General features: G+C 33.0%; 1 protein-coding gene across 1 annotated transcript in view; it reads left to right on the top strand.

The window, feature by feature from the left end:
- KLHL1 (kelch like family member 1) overlaps positions 1 to 19073 on the top strand; it is a 411066-nt gene extending 391993 nt beyond the window's left edge. The window contains exons 9-11 of the mRNA XM_021667180.2: positions 2871 to 3083; positions 11983 to 12154; positions 17886 to 19073. Coding sequence (XP_021522855.2) covers positions 2871 to 3083; positions 11983 to 12154; positions 17886 to 17945 — 445 coding nt within the window. The 3' untranslated portion in view covers positions 17946 to 19073. The remainder of the gene's footprint in view (positions 1 to 2870; positions 3084 to 11982; positions 12155 to 17885) is intronic.
- The last annotated feature ends 1241 nt before the right edge of the window (positions 19074 to 20314 follow it).

Raw genomic sequence — 20314 nt, 5'->3', positions numbered from 1 at the left:
TCTTATTTCTTCATGATTTAGTCTTAGTAGGTTGTATATCATTACTTTTTATGTAAATTTAGATATGTATTTAATAATTTTTCAAGTTTCAGAAACAGAAAATATGTGATCTGTTATTGCCTAGACTATTTTACTATCAATTATCAGCAATATTTGGTTCAAATAACTTAATAGTATAATTTATCAGAGTAATGTTTATGAATAAATAAAGCAGCTTGAAGCAAACATTTCCTTTAAGACCACAGAAAATAAGGTGACATCCTATTTATTTATAAATTATGTATGAGGGCTGTGCTAGGTGTCTCACAGAAAGATGCCCATAAGTAAAATCCCTGCAAAATACATTTAGTTACATTTTAATAATATGTTAGGATTATATCATACTTCTTTTGAGTTAAATCGTCAACTTAAATGAAACAGAAATAAGTGAGGTTCAGATTGCGTAAGGTGTTTAGGATGATAAAAAACTTGTAAGTGAGTAATTAGTTCACTTCTGGGTGCTTTTGTAAGCTAAATTGTTCAATACTTGTCTTTTAAAATGTTCCTGTTGGTTAAGTTTAGCATACTACTAGATTGAGAGCTAGCACACTACTTGTGAATAATCAAGCAAAGAGGTATTACGCCCATAAAGGGAATACTTGGGCAATCAGATATATTTTACTATGGCAGCTATTATGAGAAACATAAACAGCTTTAAAAAGCATCTGAAATAATTTTACACATAGTATTTTAGAGTTATTAAACAGTAGTAGAGCATGAATTTGTAAATCTACATCCTGATTGATTTGTATGCTAATTAATAGTCTTCCTATGCATTTCTTTAGAAATTGAATATTATAGATTTAAGTCTACTTATATTAGATATACTGTCCATAGTAAAGGAGAAATACCATCTGTGAACCCCAAATATGTGAGACAGGTCTCAATTTAGGAAGTTTATTTTGACAAAGTTAATGGTGTTATTATACAGCCTTAGGAGGTTCTGACATCATGTGCTACAGGTCGTTGGGGCACAGCTTGGTTTTATACAGTTAGGGAGATATGAGACAGCAATCAATGTATGTGTAAGATGTACATTTGTTTCGTCGGAAAGGTGGAACAACTCAAAATGGGGAGGAGGCTTCCAGGTCACCGGTAGGTAAGAGACAAATAGTTGCATTCTTTTGAGTTTCTGACTAGCCTTTCCAAATAAGGCACTCATATATTCATTTATCTCACTGAGCAGAGGGATGACTGAGTTCTTTCTGTCCTTTGTCCACAAGGAAATTCCTTATGCATAAGGTACAAAGTTGTTGTTGTTGTTTTTTTTTTTTCTTAGTAGCTATCATTTTTAGGAATAGAATGGGAGGCAGATTTGCACTAAGCAGTTCCCAGCTTGACTTTTCCCTTTGGCTTAGTGATTTGGGGGTTGCAAGATTTGTTTTCCTTTCACACATCTAATGCTATTAAAACACAAACAAATGATATCCTCCCTCTACTCAAAAACGACTATGGCTTCCTGTTTTACTCAGGAGAAAAGTCTACATGCACCTGTACGCTGCCATTCACCTTGAACCACCGCTCCTATCTCAGTCCCTGCCCCAGCCATTCTGGCTTCCTTCCTCCTTCTGAAACTTTGCACTCCCTAGACATCCTCAAATCTTCTTTTCCCAGATACTCCTTAACTTACCTCCAATCACTACCACTATCTTCAAATTTTTGTGCAAAAGGTTTCAGTGAAATCTTTTTGGTTACTTACTTAAATTGTATTCACAGTTTCTACTCTCACCAGTTGCAATACTCATCCTGCTCTGGATTCTAGGTCCCTTGCACTTTCACCTTCTCCAGTTGTAAATGATATTTATGTTTACTTTGTATATTATGTCTTTCCTGCTTCAGTAGGATTGAGTGCACTGAGGTCTTTTTTCCTGTTTTGTTCATGGATATGTCAATAAAGTTTTAACAATGTGTGGCACACACTAAACACTAAAAAATAGGTAGTCAGCAAATGGCTAAGTAAATAAATGCAACACTGTACCTGACTATGATAAAATAATGACTGACTAAACGGGGAAGAACTATTATATTAGGATTACACAATGTATTCAAATCATGTTAATAACATTTATGATGTATAACTTATTTGGGGGGATTTCTATCATATTTCTCATTAATAAAATAATTATAGCAAGATGAGTGTATCAAGTAACCTTCAGCAATTTTCAATCATACTAACATTGTTGTATCCTTTCTTCCTGTAAAGTCTTGTCTTTAGGGATAGTATAGGCACTGATTAAGAAAGTCGTTGTTAAGATGATACTTTATTACATTTATTTATTGTTCTAAACTGTGAGGATGGGAACACAAGGGGCAGGCATGTTTCATATACTGCCAAATCACTTGCTTATCAACAAGTAGGATAATCCCTATTTATCCTGTTACCTGTTTATGTTCATTTTCTTATATCCTTTCATGCCTGTTTATCCTGTTTATCTGTTTATGTTCGTTTTCTTATATCTTGTTCTTATATTAGTAGCCATTTCTTAATATTTATTAAATTAAAATACTACTTATTTCTGCAGTAAGCAATTTAAATCTATCCAACTTTCTGGAAATAGAGGTTAAAAATTATAGTTGTTTAAATTTCATTTAGTATACTGCAATTTCTATACAAAATTGATTTCTATACAAATGTAATCCTATGCAATTTCTATACAAAAAGATAATTCTGATATATATGATCATTTATCAAGTATCTTTAACAAAATCTCCCCGCAAAGTCATGTATTTCCAACACATTCCATACTGTGAAAAATTTTTTAAAGGACCTTTTCTATATTTTATCCTCCAGACTATGATATTAAATCATGTTTTTCCAATTGTGTTTTTAGGTTGTATTCAGTCGGAGGTCGTGATGGAAGTTCCTGTTTGAGTTCAATGGAATATTATGATCCTCATACAAATAAGTGGAACATGTGTGCTCCCATGTGTAAGAGGAGAGGGGGTGTTGGAGTGGCCACATGTGATGGTTTTCTTTATGCAGTAGGAGGTCATGATGCTCCTGCTTCCAATCACTGTTCCCGGCTACTCGATTATGTAGAAAGGTAAGACCCCAAGGACACTGTTACAGTGAAAGAAACAGTGTAAATCACATTGATGCCTGATTCAAGTTATTGGAAAAATTGCATTGTTTAGGAAAGGTAAATTCAACACCTAGAGATATGTTTTTTAGCTCCTTTCTCAATTTCATTCACACACACACACACACACACCCCTGTACTTTGTTTTCTCATTTTATCCTTGACTCCTCCCTTCAATTAATATTTATCTAAATCCCCACAATGTTTTTTCACAAAAAATAAACAGCTTTGAAAAACATCCCCAGGATCTGAAATAATTTTACACACAGCATTTTAGTTATTAAACAGCATTAAAGCATGAATTTGTAAATCTACATTCTGATTGATTTATATGCTAAGTAATACTGTCTTCCTATGCATTTCTTTAGAAATTGAATATTATAGATTTAAGTCTATTTATATTAGATATACTATCCATAGTAAGGGAGAAATACTATCAGTGAACCCCAAATATGTGAGACAGGTCTCAATTTAGGAAGTTTATTTTGCCAAAGTTAAGGGTCCTTTCTTGACCCTTCCAGATTCATCCATGTCCCTACAAAGGACACAAATGCATAGCTTTTTTATGGCTGCATAGTATTCCATGGTGTATATGTGCCACATTTTCTTTGTCCAGTCTATCATTGATGGGTATTTGGGTTGGTTCCAGGTCTCTGCTATAACTTAAATAATCTTTAACTTTCTTCTTGATATATTTTGAAAACATTCATTAAAATGAAGTTTTGAGTAATTTATGAAACATGAATGTTAACTCTTTTAAAAATATTGGGCATTTTGTTTCTGTGTTCTCTTCTGTTCTTGTTCTCCTACCTTTTCAAACTCTCAAAGGTGAATTATTAAGTTCTTATTTTATGATATACCATTTTTAACATAAGACAGACTGTTTGGAGCTGTATTTTAAATAATCCTGATGTATGAAGGAAATATAGGTTCTCTTGTAACTCTTTCTAAAATTGACCAGGTGCACAGAAGCTAGAGTGGGGTGGCACCTCGTCTTCAGGCCTAGGAATATAATGCAGAGACTTCTGGCACAGCTATCACTGAGTTCTCTTTTGGCTGTGCCTTACTTGGAACTATTACATGGTATGTGGTAAGGATGGAAGAGTCCTTAGTAAGATGCATGGTGACATTTCCTATCACACAGGATACATAATGATCTATGGAGAAATGAGGATAGAGAATATTTAGGTCGATTGGTTTATCAATTGGGATAAAATAAGTAATTCTTCTGTAACAAATCACTTTAAAACTCTCAGTGCTTTAATACCATGATGCTTTTTTCTTCACTCATGCTATTAATTATCATGTAATATCTGTGATATTAAAACTCTGATAGTCAGACTAACACATAATCTAGAATATTGAGCATTGCTGGTCTCCATGTCAAAAGGAAAAAGAGTAAATTATTCACTAGTCCTTAAAGATTCCACCTGCAAGTAATATAATTCTCTTTTGTTTGTACTTCAGTGACAGACCAGTGACATGGCCACTGAAAACTTCATGAGAGCCGGAGAGCAGTATCCCAACTTGTATATGGGAGAAAAATGAGATGTTTGGTAGATAGCACTAATAGCAGAAAAATTTTCCTTTTTATATTAGGAAAACACATCCTTTATCCTGATGCCTGTAAGTGGTATAGATGGTGGGAAAAGGATATTCTTCTCATTTATGATAATTTTTTCTAAGGATATGTAATTATTTTTACTGAGGATAAGTACATTGGCAAGAGATGGTTTTTGGTAAGCAGGCTGTGTTCATATCAGATAAAATACAGAATCGATGTTTGCCAATATTGCTCCTCTGTGAAATGGACTATAGCTTTATGGCTGTATACACATTGAGAAAAGCATTAAGTTCACTACATTTTCACTTTAATATTTTCCAGTCCACTGAAATCGGGAACTAAAGGTGTTACAATGAAGACAATGGCCGGAGTCTTAATAAATAGGTTTATACTTTTATACACACAAATGTGCAATCATTTAAAATGCTGCTAAAAGACTGACAATGAGCTCATTTACATTTTCTTTGCTAAATTCTTGGGTAAATGAAGAGAGGAGATGAATATCATGAGCCGCCTACTTTTATCTTGAATATCTTATATAGCTGCTGCTAATGAAATGATATTTCATCCAAATATTCTCATCCAACTCAACTGTATAATGTATTGAAATGTTGTTTGTGAACAGCGGCATAAATAATTCAGTCTAGGAATACATTTATGTTGGAAAATTAGATTTAAATAAGCATGGCTATTTTGAGTTATAGGAGTTCAGTGGATATGAGCAGCTTAAGTAATGCAGAAGCACACAGCAGTATCATGATTCTTATCCTAGCTCATACTACCCGTCAGATTAATAGCACTTTTGCACTTTTTATAACATATTTTTTATATTTATGATTTCACATGTAACTCATCAGTAAATCAAGATACACAACAGCGCCTCTGTGAAACCATTTTGCAGACAGAATGTAAATACTTTTTTAGTATATTATCATAGGCAAACATCATTAGGAATAGCAAGAATAGTGTATATAATGCTATGTTTTGTAGTGAGATGGATAGATCACATTTTATTATATCACAATGATTTTATATAGAAATGTAAACTATTATATAATGGCTATGTTAAGTACAATTATATAATACTTATCAAAAATTGTTTGCACTCAGGCTGTCTTGAGCACAAATAACACTGGCACCTCAAATCAGAGAAGGTAGAAGGCAGGGACGGAATGAGAATGAGGACTCTAGATTAGTTTGTGGAACAGATGAAAACTAATTTTGTGACTGAGCCTCACCCTAGTAAGAGCATCTTGGTGGACAAAATCAGTGTCCAAAATGTGCACTGAGTTTCAGGAGAAGTTAGGTCCTGAAGATGTGATCTGTTAGAGAAAGAAAACTCATCCATTTATCTATTTAGTCAGCAACTATTGTTTTGCATGTATTTTGCACTATGTTATACAGAGCTTACAGTATTAGAAGAACGAGACAAAACAGACCTTCCAAAACTGGAATCTAGGCAACAGATCAGAAAATATGCTGAAAGGCATCAGTCCCACTGCTGAGTAATAATAGATCAGATCCTCCTTTTCCCTTATATCTGCATCCCAGTAATGAGGCCTGGTGAAAGAAGGGTGTCAAGATAATGAGAACCTTCTAAACTACAATTTGTAATATCCACTTCTGCATCTTCTAATTTGTTCTTCTTATAGTTGCCAAAGGGATCATTTCATAATGCAAATTTGACCAGGAAGAAAAATTGAGGTTTATTTCTTTGTACCAATTATTAACATTATAATTAAAATTCTTTTTACATCAGTTTTCTTTTTTCACTAAACTAGGTGCCATGTACTGGTATTGCCCAAAATAGCTTTCCACCCACCTCTATATTCTTGTGCTTGGTACAGTTCCTGTTACAGAATAGGCACTTAATGAGAATTTATTGACTCAATTAGACACTAAGAAAAACGAACCTCAATATTCCCACAAGGAAAACTATCTTGAGATAAGCTGTAAATAGGTTGTTATACATAAATTGATAGAGAAATGATAGAAGATACATGAATAGATAAATTGATAGTGTAGAAGGATGGGTGGATGTTTAGATGGACTCATGGCATTTGAGCTGTATGTTATGACCCATACTATCATAAGATTTGGTAGAGATTTGTTTGGTATTGCAAAGCCAGATTTGCATTTGCATTCTCTTGGCAAAATATTATTTCCATACACTTTAAGTTGAAAATTTCTGAGATAGGTAGGGCCTGAAGAGCTAAGCAACTGTTCAAATATTAATTGAAAAGTATATTCTTCTATCTCATCTAAACACTATTAACAAACGAGCATAAAAAGTCTTGACATATTATTTTGATATGCTTCTTCTCCCCTTCCCCCATCCTCTTCTTCCCCCAAACCATTTCTCATTCAAGATATTATTGCTGGAGCCAGCTGCATGAGTGTAGCATGAAAGAACCAGCTAGTTTGTTGTCATTTTGTTCTGTTACTGTGCATTCATAACATTTGCTATTGTCTAGCAAACTATGCTTAAATTTTGAATACACTATGTTAATATGAGGATTGTATTAGTCCATTTTAACACACTATAAAGAACTACCCAAGACTGAGTAAAAAGAAAAGAGGTATAATTGACTCATAGTTCCACATGACTGATGCCGCAGGAAACTTATAATCATGGCAAAAAGAGAGGCATACATGTCTTATATGGCAGCAGGTGAGCAAGAGTACACACAAAGGAGCAATTTGCCCAACACTTATAAAACCATCGTATCTCATGGAAACTCACTCACTGTCACAAGAACAGCATAGGGGAAACCACCCCCATGATCCAATCACCTCCTGCTAGGTTCCTCCTTCAGCACCTGGGGATCACAATTCAAAATGAAATTTGGGTGGGAACATAAAGCCTAACCATATCAAGGATTCTATGCTAACCTAAGTACTTAGGGGCCCTGCTTTATTAATAGATGCAGCAGGCTGGGCGCGGTGGCTCAAGCCTGTAATCCCAGCACTTTGGGAGGCCGAGGTGGGTGGATCACAAGGTCAAAAGATCGAGACCATCCTGGTCAACATGGTGAAACCCCGTCTCTACTAAAAATACAAAAATTAGCTGGGCATGGTGGCGCGTGCCTGTAATCCCAGCTACTCAGGAGGCTGAGGGAGGAGAATTGCCTGAACCCAGGAGGCGGAGGTTGCGGTGAGCCGAGATCATGCCATTGCACTCCAGCCTGGGTAACAAGAGTGAAACTCCATCTCAAAAAAAAAAAAAAAATAGATGCAGCAGTTGTTAGCTGATGCAACAGCTATACCAATGTAGATACGTGATTTGCTATATCCCTCAACGGCTTATGAGGAGTGACAGAGAAAGAGGTGACAGAATGAACTACTGTCCTTAGATTTGCTGCTCAGAATTCTTCTGGCATCATGATAATTCATCTATCTGTATGTTTTGAGAAAGAAGAAGGATTTTATGGAAATACAAATATTCATAAATAAATAAAACATGCATTATTCTATATAGATAGAAGGATATTGGCTGGGTGCATTGGCTTATGCCAGTAATCCTGGCATTTGGAGAGGCTGAGGAAGGTCAACTGCTTGAGCTCAGGAGTTTGAGACTAGCCTGGATAACATGGCAAAATCCTATCACTACTACAAAAAAGAAATAAATTAGTTGTGGTGGCACATGCCTGGGGGCCCAGCTACTTGGGAGACTGAGGTGGGAGGATCACTTGAGTCTGGGGAAGTAGAGGCTGCAGTAAGCCATCATTTGCCACTGCACTGCAGACTGGGTGACAGAGACCCTGTCTCAGAAAACATATAAATAAATAAAATGAAATAAAAATACATAATTTGGATTTATAGTGCTAATTATGGTTTTCTGTCATATTGGTAGAGGAAGTAACTATATAAACAATCTATTTCTCTTTCATTTTGAACTGTTAAATGGTATCCAGTTTTTAAAGTTTCTTTAAACTGGCATTCAGATTTCATGGTTACAATCCATGTTCTGCTTATGGACAATAGTTAAAATAATTTTTAAAGATCTATTGTGAAAACTGCATCTGAGAGGAGTCAAAGAGCTGTTTAGCTTGTCCTTGTTTTCTCTTTGTTCTGTCAACAGCTCATTTCTCCTCTCCTCAACCTTGAAAAATGAATGTAATAAAGTATGACGTAAGTCAAAAGAATAGAATTTTTCATTCATCTTTATACACAAGTTGAAATCAAATTAACTTAAAAAATTTTTGGCATTGAAAATGAACAAGAGATATTGAGAGGGGAAGCAGAAATTTATTTTCCCCATCCTCCCTTCTGGATCATTCTATGCCCATTATATTTTTAAGGGGAGGATTAACAAAGTTGGGAGAATATCAATAAGTACATCCAAAAAGACTACACATTAAAAATAGACATTAAGCACATCATCAACCTGAGAGCCTGAAACACACTGAATATTTTGAGATTTTTTTCTAACATTGTACTGATTGCTTTCTCCTCTGTCTTGGGTTAAAATTAACAGTGAACTCAAAACCATTTCAAGGTTTTGTAATTATTTGAGCTTCACTTTATGACCCAGAACATCATAAAATTTGGTAGAAATTTCTTATCTACCAACAATATTGTCTATAAGGGTAACAATTATACCACTACTATTATTTATATGTTTTTTAGAAAGTTGTATATTACAAACTAAAATATGAAAATTATTTTCATTTCAAACATATTATGATCTACACTAAAACTTCTAATTCTTAGAATTCTCTTAGGACAGAATCAGTTTGATAAAGCACATGTATATAAATCCAATGTGAGTTTATCCCAGAAAGACATATTTGGTTTAACATTAAAAAGAGTAATAAATGTAACCTAATACAATGACAATTAAATATCTGAGTAAGTGAAAAAATGAAAAAAAGTCAATATTCATAATAAAAACTCTCACCAAACTTAGAAAATAAATTTTGTTAATTTGATGAGAATCTATAAAAAGTTAATAATCAAATATTGAAATATTTTATTTTGCGATTTTCATTAGAATGAGAAGAAAACAATGACTGCTAATACCATTTTTATTAGGCATGTTAATAGAGCAACTAGCCAGTGTTAGACAATAAAAAGAAAGCAAATTGCCAACAATTGGAAAGGAATAAAAATGTTAGTAATCAAGATTAAGTGATAAATATCTAATACTTTTATATGATTCAAACTAGAAACTGTTAAATTGAATTAATAAGATTGCTATATACTCAGTCAATATAAAAAATTAATTGGGCTGGGTGTGATGGCTTATGCCCTTAATCCCAGCTCTTTGGGGAACCAAAGCAGAAGGATCACTTGAGCCCAGGAGTTTGTGACCAGACTGGGTAACATAGGAGATCTCATCTCATTAAAAATTTAAAAATAATAAAAATAAAAAATTAGCCAAGCATGGTGGCATGTTCCTATAGTCCTAGCTATTCTGGAGGCTAAGGTGGGAGGTTTGCTTGAGCACCAGAGGCAGAAGTAGTGATGAGCTAAGATTGCCCCACTGCCTGGGTGACAGACTGAGACCTTGTCTCAAAAATGAAAATAAACAAAACAACAACAAAAAAATCAAAACAACAAACAAAATTAACACATTTAATGCAGTCTTTTTTTAATTGAAATTTTTTCATGTAGTTTGATTGTGGTTGTGTGTACATTGGAAATATGATTCTAAAATTTAAATAAAGTGAAGAGTCCTACATTCCAAGACAACCTTGAAAAACTATATATAAAGGCTTATTATTAAATTACTTTAGTTATACATTATAGTAACAATACAGTATAAATATGTAGACAAATGGAATAGATTTGTGTTCAGAAACAAAATCACACATATAAAGAATCTTGATGTTGATGGCATAGACTGTGTACTTGTGTTGGTGTGTGTCTATGTCGGCCTGCGTCTATCTGTGATGTTTTGGGTTTATTAACTACGGTACTAAAAATTAAATATTTATGTGCTGAGCAGCCTGTGCTTCAAGATGATCCGGGTTTTCTAGCATTCAACTAACACCTTATTTTACATGTGTCATCTTGGCAGTGGACAAACCCCCCCAACCACAGTGTGCAAATTTACATAACATTGTGGGTAATATGAATATTCTCTGTGAGATATAAATTCCAGATCTTTGGTAACAATCTTCTTTATTTTCAATAAACTTTAGGTATTTTTGTTTGTTCATTTATTTTAGGAGTCTATGGGTTAAAAATTGAACAGCAGAAAAAAATTGGAGCAGGAAAGCAAACTACAAATGTATTTGCTGTGTTTGTCAGAAAATCCTTTCTCACAGTTTTATTTTATATTTATTGCTGCTAGGTTCTTATCACCCTTTTTGTTTTTGTATTTGAACCTGCAATTGTGGGCTAAAAGCAAAGGTATGGTTTCATCATTCATTCAGAGTACATTCATCAAAGAAGTCTTCAGGATTTTGCTACTCAAAATATAAAATATCTGTATGTACTATGTGGTTAATTTTTCTTAAAATTAAATTTTTTGTTTAAATTTAATAACAATAACTTTAGTCTTCTGACTTTGATCTCTTGAATTACTAGTCTCTCCCTTACTGTGAATCCTGAGCAGTGTCACTAAACGCAATTGTGTTCATGTTATAATTATTTCCCCAAGTTTCAAAGGCTATTTTTCTATTGAGTAAACTGAAAGTACCTTACCCAGGGCATCAAACATCCCATAAGCTAATCAAAACTTATCTCTTGAGGCACACCACCTCCTCGAGTGTGTGACTCTCTTGAAATTTACTCATACTACTTACCTGTTTCCTCAAATCTGACCATGCCTTAAAAAAAAAAAAAAAGAAAACACCACCACCAACAACAAAACACTACAGTTGTTTTTGTACAAATTTTTCCCTTTTTTATAGCAAATTTAGGCTAGACTTTCAAAGCTGGTTTAAAGGACACTTCACCTATCGAGTATTCCACAATTCTCCTAGATTTTTAATCATTTATTTTTCTTCATTACCACAGCAGTCTGCATATATTTGTGTTAAATACCCTAATTCTACTGTGGATAACAGTTATTTATATATCTGAGACTTCTTTTTAGAAAGACAGTATGATATTTATTTTTGTTGAATGAATCTGCATTCATCTAGGGTCTGGGTGTGTTTTTAAAATACCTAAAAGTTTAGAAAGCTAGACATTATGGATATTCATTCTAGAATACCTGCTCAAATGATTGAGCTTTTAAAGAAAAAAACCAGTTTCCTATTTCTGACAGGCTTTTTAAAAATTAAAATTTTTATAGTAAAAGTTGATTGTTATTACAATATGTTATGTACTATTGTCATTGAATTCTAGATATGATCCCAAAACAGACACTTGGACCATGGTGGCTCCTTTGAGTATGCCCAGAGATGCTGTTGGGGTCTGTCTCCTTGGTGACAGATTATATGCTGTTGGTGGCTACGATGGACAGACATACCTCAACACTATGGAATCCTATGACCCACAAACTAATGAGTGGACACAGGTAAGATTGTCATCAGCATGGTTTACTTCAAGGATAAGAATTTATTTCATTTACTTTCTGTGGAGAAAGGCTATACAAACAGAAATCTAATCGAATTTACCTAAACCAAAAGTGATTACTTTTGTCCAGTGTTGTATTAATATTGTAAAAAGTTCATTAAATTATACATTCTTGTGTACTTTCATTAATACCAATAAAATATATATTTAAAAGTGACATACATGCTTCATGAGATCTCCATTTTCCATAACAAGAAACAGAAACTGAATTTGAATTACCTGAAGCAAAAAATAAAAGTATACTATATTGGTTTACCAAACCCTAACTTTAGATTATTTGGTTTTAGAAATAATATAAAGGCTATGGAAATCAGCCTTGCTGCCATTCATTTTTGTTAATGTTAGGTTCATTTTTACGCATTGCACAGAGAATTTTCCACCTGGTGGTACTGGTGGAAAGTCCAAGTAGTAATCCCCAAGTAGAAAGTCCATAGCCATAAACAGAAAATAACTTTTTCTAAATCCCAGTTCAATTAAAAGAATAAACGGGAAAGGGCTCTGCATAGCCCCTCGTGTAGTGAGTGCTCACTCCTTGTCAATCATTTTGTCCAGGAAGATGGAGTAAAATGACTGGTTTATTTTAGGTGAGGTATACTCACTGTAGTTAGAGACTCAGGATCATGCTAGAATGAAGCAGCTCTCATTGTAATCACATAACTAGAGGATGTATGTTGGTGTGTTTGAGTGTGACAGGAAGATGAGGCCAGGGCAAACTAACTATAGTGAAAAACATCTTAGCTGCATAGCTACTAAGACTTGCTTATGATGGAGGGAATCCATAAATTCTGACTTGTATCTTTACATATTTGATTTCTCTTTACTTTCATTCTTTTCTAAATCTCAATATTTCTTTTATTTCTCATTTTTACCAGAAATCTAAAAGTAATATACTGTTCCAATAAATAGTTTCCACCTAGGAGTGCAGTGCAATTCTAAAGCCTTATTTAATTGAAGCAGAATAATAACTACATCTTGACATATTGCCTCAGTGGGTGGAAGGATCTGATTTTGGTCATAGAAATTGACTAAAATTTATCTAAAGAACTTGAACACTGATTAAATTTGTTTTAAAGATACATACTTTTAAAGAAACATGACTTCCTTGATTGGGCCAGTTTTGATGGTATGCATTCAGCAACAATATTTAGTCAGGGTAACTTTGAAGTACAAAACCAAATTTCTAATGGCTAGATTTAGGTACCTGCATATGAATTTCGTCTCTTCTAAAGGAAAACTCTTGACTTCAGCAAAAAAAAAAAAAAAAAAAAAAAGATTGTACATTTAGCCAAGTGAGAAAAAAGAAGGAGGAATAGAGAAAAGGGGAAATATCAAGAGATCTAAAGTCTTGTGATTGTCTACATTTTACTTTGAAGGCTACAAAAGAAGCATTTCTTATTCAAAGAGAACTGCATGTAAAAAAAAAGTAATGATTGCTTTTCACATTACTGCACTGATATTTTGAAGGATATGTTTAAACTCTGTACCTCTGTGAGTCCCTAGTGTTTCCAAAGCAAACCCTGCAGCATGAATTAATGATTGTTGATTTACTAAGGAAATGTACCAGTTAAATGGGTATTTTAAATGTTCCACTTAAAAAGAACATTAAATAAAGGAAGTTTGTTTACATAAATGATGGAATATCATCATACGTATATGTAATAGCCATTATTCTTATCATTCCTCTAAAATTGACATCAAAATAATGTATGTAGTAATAATAGGTAAAAGACACTTGTATTTTATTATACTTGTTTGAATCATATAGTATTTTACCAACGGCAAAGTGGTATTTAAAATGTTTTATAACATCTTTATTTCAGTACAATAAACATTAATTTTAAAACTATTAAATTACTTTAAGATTTGCTTCCATATATTTTCATTATTTATATTTTTTAAGACTCTTGAGGGATGATCAGCAGACCCATACAAAATCCCTTTAAAAATTTTCAGGATTCTAGCCTACTTGAAAGGTTTCCCATATTTGCTAAATTCCGGTCACTTCCACTCTATTTGTCCTATAAGTGGACTAAAAATTGTCTATCCCATATAATATTAGCAGCCACAAATGGCTGATTATTAGAATAAACAAAAAAACTTTATTAAAACATCCAAATACGTGGAAAAATATTCAGGTTAGCTTGAGTGGGAAATAATAGAAATAGATTCGGAATTGATTGCCAGATTTGTGCCTTGTTTTACGGAGAACACATGCATACACCACATGTATAGATACACATGTGTATCTGTGTGTTTCAAATAAATTTGACTTTTGTCATTTAGTAGTGGGCTTATTATTTTGTGTTTGATTTGAAAAAATAATGCATGTGCTTCAAGATATAAAAAGAACTTCATCCCATTTCCCCTAGCCTACGTAGAATTTCCCTTCAATGTATTCTCTTGGTATACTGTCCTAGTGCTATCAAGCTGCATTCATCTGTAGGTTGTAAGGAATCAAAGACAATGTGTCATTTATTGTCTTATCTCCAAAGACTAGCATAGTTGCTGGCTGGGAGTAGGAGGTAATATGAATATTTCTCAAATAAATTGAGAACTATTGTTGCAACTAAGTGTACTTCATTGTGTATGCATTTCATTTATACACAATAGATATATAAAACATCGAAAATGAGTTCCAGAGAAGACTGGTGAAATATCTACATTCACCATTACTTTTATTTAATTGGTTCTGTGGCCAACCTTTTTAGGTTATCATATTACTCATGCTGAAAGGTACAACCTCTGGAGGGAGAGCAAGGGCAGATTTTAAAACTATATATTAAATAAATTTGGACCAAGAGGAAAGAAGGAAAACTTTTCTTAAACATTTAAAATGCACTTATGAAGAAAAATACCAAATGCTTAAATAGCGTGATGAATTCTTTGATAAGGGAATAGCTCTATGATAGAAATTAAGTGCATTTGGCAGATAAATCTTCTTTCAGGAAATGATGATATGTAGAATGAGGGCTGACAAATGAGTAATAGCTAACCAGATGAAAATATGAGAAGTGGCTTAGGGAGCATCGTTTGTAAGAGCCAGAGGAAGAATACGTGGTATGTCTCACTGAGCAAGAAATAGAATGGTTAAGTTCTGAGAGATAGACATGGTTTACATTATGTAACCTGAACTATGTGGAAGACTGAAGAAATGGATAGAATTAAACTTGTTGGAGATGTATTTAGAGGGCCTGATGATTCAGATTTAGGGTTGAGTGAGGTAAAGGAAGGGTCAAGATTTCTTGAATATCTTCAACAACTTAAGCGAAAATTCTTGAATGAATATCTTGAACAACTGGGTGGAGAGGGGTGTCATTCACTGATGTAAGAAACACAAGGGGAATCTCACATTTTGTTTTTTGAAAACAAACAGGTTTCATTTTCACATACACATGCATATACAGAGATAGAGGTATACATGTAGATGCAGATATAAAGTTAAGCTACTTACTCTATACGCAGTCTAGTACACAGTACTGAGAATTGAATGGACATCAAAGAGCCTTTGGGAAAGTTTTCAAAAATACAGTTACCCAATATTAATCCTATTTCCATTTAGCGGTAGGGTTTGTACACATACACAGTCATGCGATGCTTAAAAATGAAATGCAATCTGATAAATTCATTCTTAGGCAATTTAATCATTGTGCACATATCACAGCACATACTTAGACCAACCTAGATGGTATGGCCTACTACACACCGAGTCTGTATCATATAGCCTATTATTCATAGGCTACAAATCTGTATAGTATGTTACTTTGATGAGTATTCGAAGTAATTGTAACATAATGGTATTTGTGTATCTATACATATCTAAACATAGAAAAGGTACTGTGTACTAGAAAGTGCCCTGGGTGAGTCAGTGACTGACTGATGAGTGAATGTGAGGGAACGGGACATTACTATACACCACTGTAGGCTTTAAAAACACTCTATACTTAGGCTACACTAAATTTATTTTAAAGTATTTTTCTTTAATACTAAATTAATCTCAGTTTACTGTAACTTTTTTTACTTTTTAAACTTAAATATTTTTAAACTTTTTGACTCTTTTATAGTAATAGTTACCTTAAAGCACATTGTTCAGCTGTAAAAATTTTTTTCTTTTATATCCTTATTTTATGAACTTCTATTTTCAAAAAAGCAGTACAATAGGTTTGTTTACACTAGTTTTGCCACAAACATGTGAGTGATGAATGCCTTGTGCTTTGATGTTAAGAAGGTTATGACATCACCAGACAATACGAATTTTTTAGCTCCATTATAATCTAATAATCTTATGGGACTACCATTGTATATGTGGTTCATTCATGACCAGAACATCAAGGATGAAAACACAGTTATGCAGTGCATGTCCGTATTTTGTAAATGCTTCTTAGATAACTCTAATATGAAACAATTCTTGAAAATCATTAGCTAATACAAGAAAGACAAAGGAGAGTGTATGCATATTGGAGTCAGGTAAACCTCAGTTTGTATACATTGTTGCTGTAGTATTAACATACTGTCTCCTGATACTCCATTCACTCATCTGTCCCATGGAGATAATAATACGAGATGTGATTATGAAGATAACAGTGGTGAATTCTTCACACAAATATATCATGAATATATTCGCATGCTCCTTCCCTACTCTCATTTTATGCAATAATTCTACAAGGAAGACAAGTGATGTTACATTAAATTAGCTTTTACAAATAATGCAGAAAAATAAATATGTGGACTTTTTAACCTGCAGTGGGATGATGGGTAACAATACATGAATTCAAAAGAACTGGTAGAAAATGGAGGTAATTTTGATATTTAGAATGTAAGAATTTGTCCTTTTTCAATCAATAAGATAATGTATGTGATTTAAGGCTACTTTGCAGCTATTTTATTTCTTACATTTTAGATGCTTTCTTTTCACTTAGAAATAATATCATGTAAATTCTAGTCTACTCTGATATTTAGAAAACTGTAATAAAAATTATTGATACCAAAATGCTCAAATTGTCAAAATGTTGGCTTGTCTCCAAAGAATAAATTTCACTACAAACTCTGTAAAAAAAAGTATTGTTTTAATATATTTCTAACCATTTTCATATTCAGCATTATTTTAAAAATACTCAGTTCTCATTTCAGTTTTTGTCATAGTTGGAAAATTTTTAATAAGCCTATAGCATTTATAATGATGGCCTATTTATGAAAAAATATTGAATTTATTTTATTGTATGTCTCTGTCTACAATGAATGAATAACATTTAATTCAATACAGTATCTGGGAAACTAACTTCAAAATGATTGCAGTAAGTGTAATAGCTATTTCACCTAAAATATACTCCACGCTATCACTATGAAATATCATCACAAATATGTCCATGCAAGTTCAAGAATAGATCTTTCCTGGAACCTTTCTATAGCAGGTTAATTGCAGTAAAAATCATTAAATATTTGATTACCATTTTTAAAAATTACATAAAGCTGCAGGCTTAAAAATTTTCAATATATATATCATTGCTTTTTTAAAATGCCATTTTCAGTGTTTTCATTTGTATTGTATGACTTCTGGCTAAAATGGGAAAACAAACACATTTATTTATGATTTTCATGTATATAATCTCTTAAAATATATTACAATTTTTAATTTTTCTATGACAGTAAAACTTGTGTTTTGTCTTTTTTAACAGATGGCTTCCTTGAATATTGGAAGAGCAGGTGCCTGTGTGGTAGTCATCAAGCAACCTTGACTTGTTGATATTTTATTTGGAAAGATTTTACTTGCTGGAGTGGTTATTTTTATATTGTAAGGCAAGAATGAGAACTTCCAAGAAAAATCTTCAAGAACAAGGATCTCTGTAGCTTTACCTACTGATGTTGAAAGTGTTAGAAGATCAAACAGAATAGTAGGAAACAAGAAAATGTTAAACTTAATACAGGAACAATATCTGGCCATATGTCAGTTAGTTCAGGAATGGTTATTGGTAATTTGTTTTGTATTATAGCGTACAATAACTAGAGTTACCAAAGGCTAGTTTTTTCTTGAGCAGTTGAAAGGAGAGACCAATATTCATGACAAAGATAATTTCATGACCACAACTCACTGAATCGTTTTACAGTCTATGGCAATATCCAAGAGATTGCCAAGAGTAGGAGACAGAATATTTCATCTGATAGAATCTGATTGGTTTACTGTTTTTCTAATCATATGTGGTCATACCAGGAAGCAGAATTATGCTTTATTAAAACAAACCTGCTTCTGCCTCATTTTCCTAAGCTATGAGAACAATTAGAGAAACTGATTCATGCTTGTTTCTTGCATTCAGAAAACTGTCCTGCTAATAAAAGCTGCATATGTTATCAGATAATGGTTGAATTTTATTGCAACCATATTGGCAATCTGAAACTGGCAAACACAAAGGATTGTTTTCATTAGCCTTGCCATGTTGCTTTGCTTTTTTACACACTGAGCCAAAGATTCAGTAGAATTATTGGGCTTTTGCCTTATGTTGAGTTCAGTGTAAGCATGGAAGCTAGTTACTCTGAATGTTATATATATATCCATTGCATGTTGAAGTCCTTCAGAATTTTGTTCTTAAACTTAGAATTCCAAGAAGTCCTTTAGAATTTTGTTCTTAAACTTAGAATTCCAAGAGAAAAATATATGATCCATTAAGTTGGAGTGTTTATGATTATTGCCAGAAGGAAAGCAGACTTCAAATTCTCATCCCCCATTTTTCAAACTTCTTACATTGATCTGTACATTATTTTAACCCAAATGTTTGTAATTGTTTAAAACATAAAATGGAAACATTACACAATGTCCTTAATAAATAGATCCATGTAAATTTTAAACACAGTTAATAAATGATCAAAAATTTGCATTTATCTGTGTATTTTTTAATAAATTTTAAATCAAATGTAAGGCTAAAGTCAACAAGGTATACTTTCAATAAAATTGCCTGACTTTTCAAATTTAAAGTATGTATCTCCATAAAAATGTTAGGCTGACACCAAATATAATTTGAATTATCATTTCTTCTGTATTCACCCACTTGAGATGGTTATTAGTGCCCAGAAAACACACATTGCTTAATAAGAGTGCTGAGAATATTGTAGGAACTAGAAGAGGCCAAAAAAACTTCTTTTGTTTTTTAAATCAATGAAAACTCTGGAATTGACTTTTATTGTTGGGCAGCCAAAAATATTTGAAATCTAACAACCAAGGAAAATATTAAGAAAGAGTTTGTCTCAAGGAAACATTAGGAAATCTGAATTTTCTCAAAATGTATATGTGGTCAAATTCATTAGACACAGTTTATTTCAGAAAAATGATGCCATTATAGCTATAGAATGGTAAGGTAATATCAATGATTATTTTTACATTGTGGTATAAAATGTGTAACATAAAATTTACAGTCTTCAGTATTTCCAAGTGTACCATTCAGTAGTGTTAAGCATATCCATTTCTTTGTGCAACCAACTGATTTGTAAAACTGAACCTTTATGCTCATTAAACAACTCCCTATCTTCCTCTTCCTCCAGCCCCTGGCAACAACATTCTACTTTTTGTTTCTATGAATTTGATTACTGTAGAGATCACATGTAGCTGGAACTATACAGTAATTTTTGTGACCACTACATTTTACTTCACATAATGCCTCAAAGTTCATCTATGTTTTAGCGTATAACAGAATGTCCTGTTTTAAAGCTGAGCAAAATTCCACTGGATGTGTATTCTATATTTTTTAATCCATTCATCTATGCATGGACACTGGTTGCTTTCACTTTTTTACTTTGTGAATAATGCTGCTACAAATATTGGTGTGCAAATATCTCTTCATGATCCTGCTTTTTTTTTTAACTATATATAACCAAAGTGGAATTGCTGAGTCATATGGTAATTCAGATTATTTTTGTTTTTTTCTTAGGAAGTGGCCATACTGTTTTCCATAGTGGCCATACCATTTTACATGCCCACTAACTGTGTGCAGTAGTGGCTGAAACTGAAAGTAGTCTTCATAATGGGTATAAGATGATAGCTATAGCCTTACGATTTTAATTTTCATTTTCCCAATCATTGCTTGCTGGCTATTTGTATATAATCTTTGGAGAAACG

The sequence above is a fragment of the Aotus nancymaae genome, unplaced genomic scaffold, assembly GCF_030222135.1.
Source record: "Aotus nancymaae isolate 86718 unplaced genomic scaffold, 86718_ANA_hifiasm-v0.15.2.pri h1tg000088l, whole genome shotgun sequence".
In the NCBI taxonomy this organism is placed as follows: Eukaryota; Metazoa; Chordata; class Mammalia; order Primates; family Aotidae; genus Aotus; species Aotus nancymaae.
Note: the sequence above shows the minus strand (reverse complement) of the source record. Positions and strands in the feature narration are given on the sequence as shown.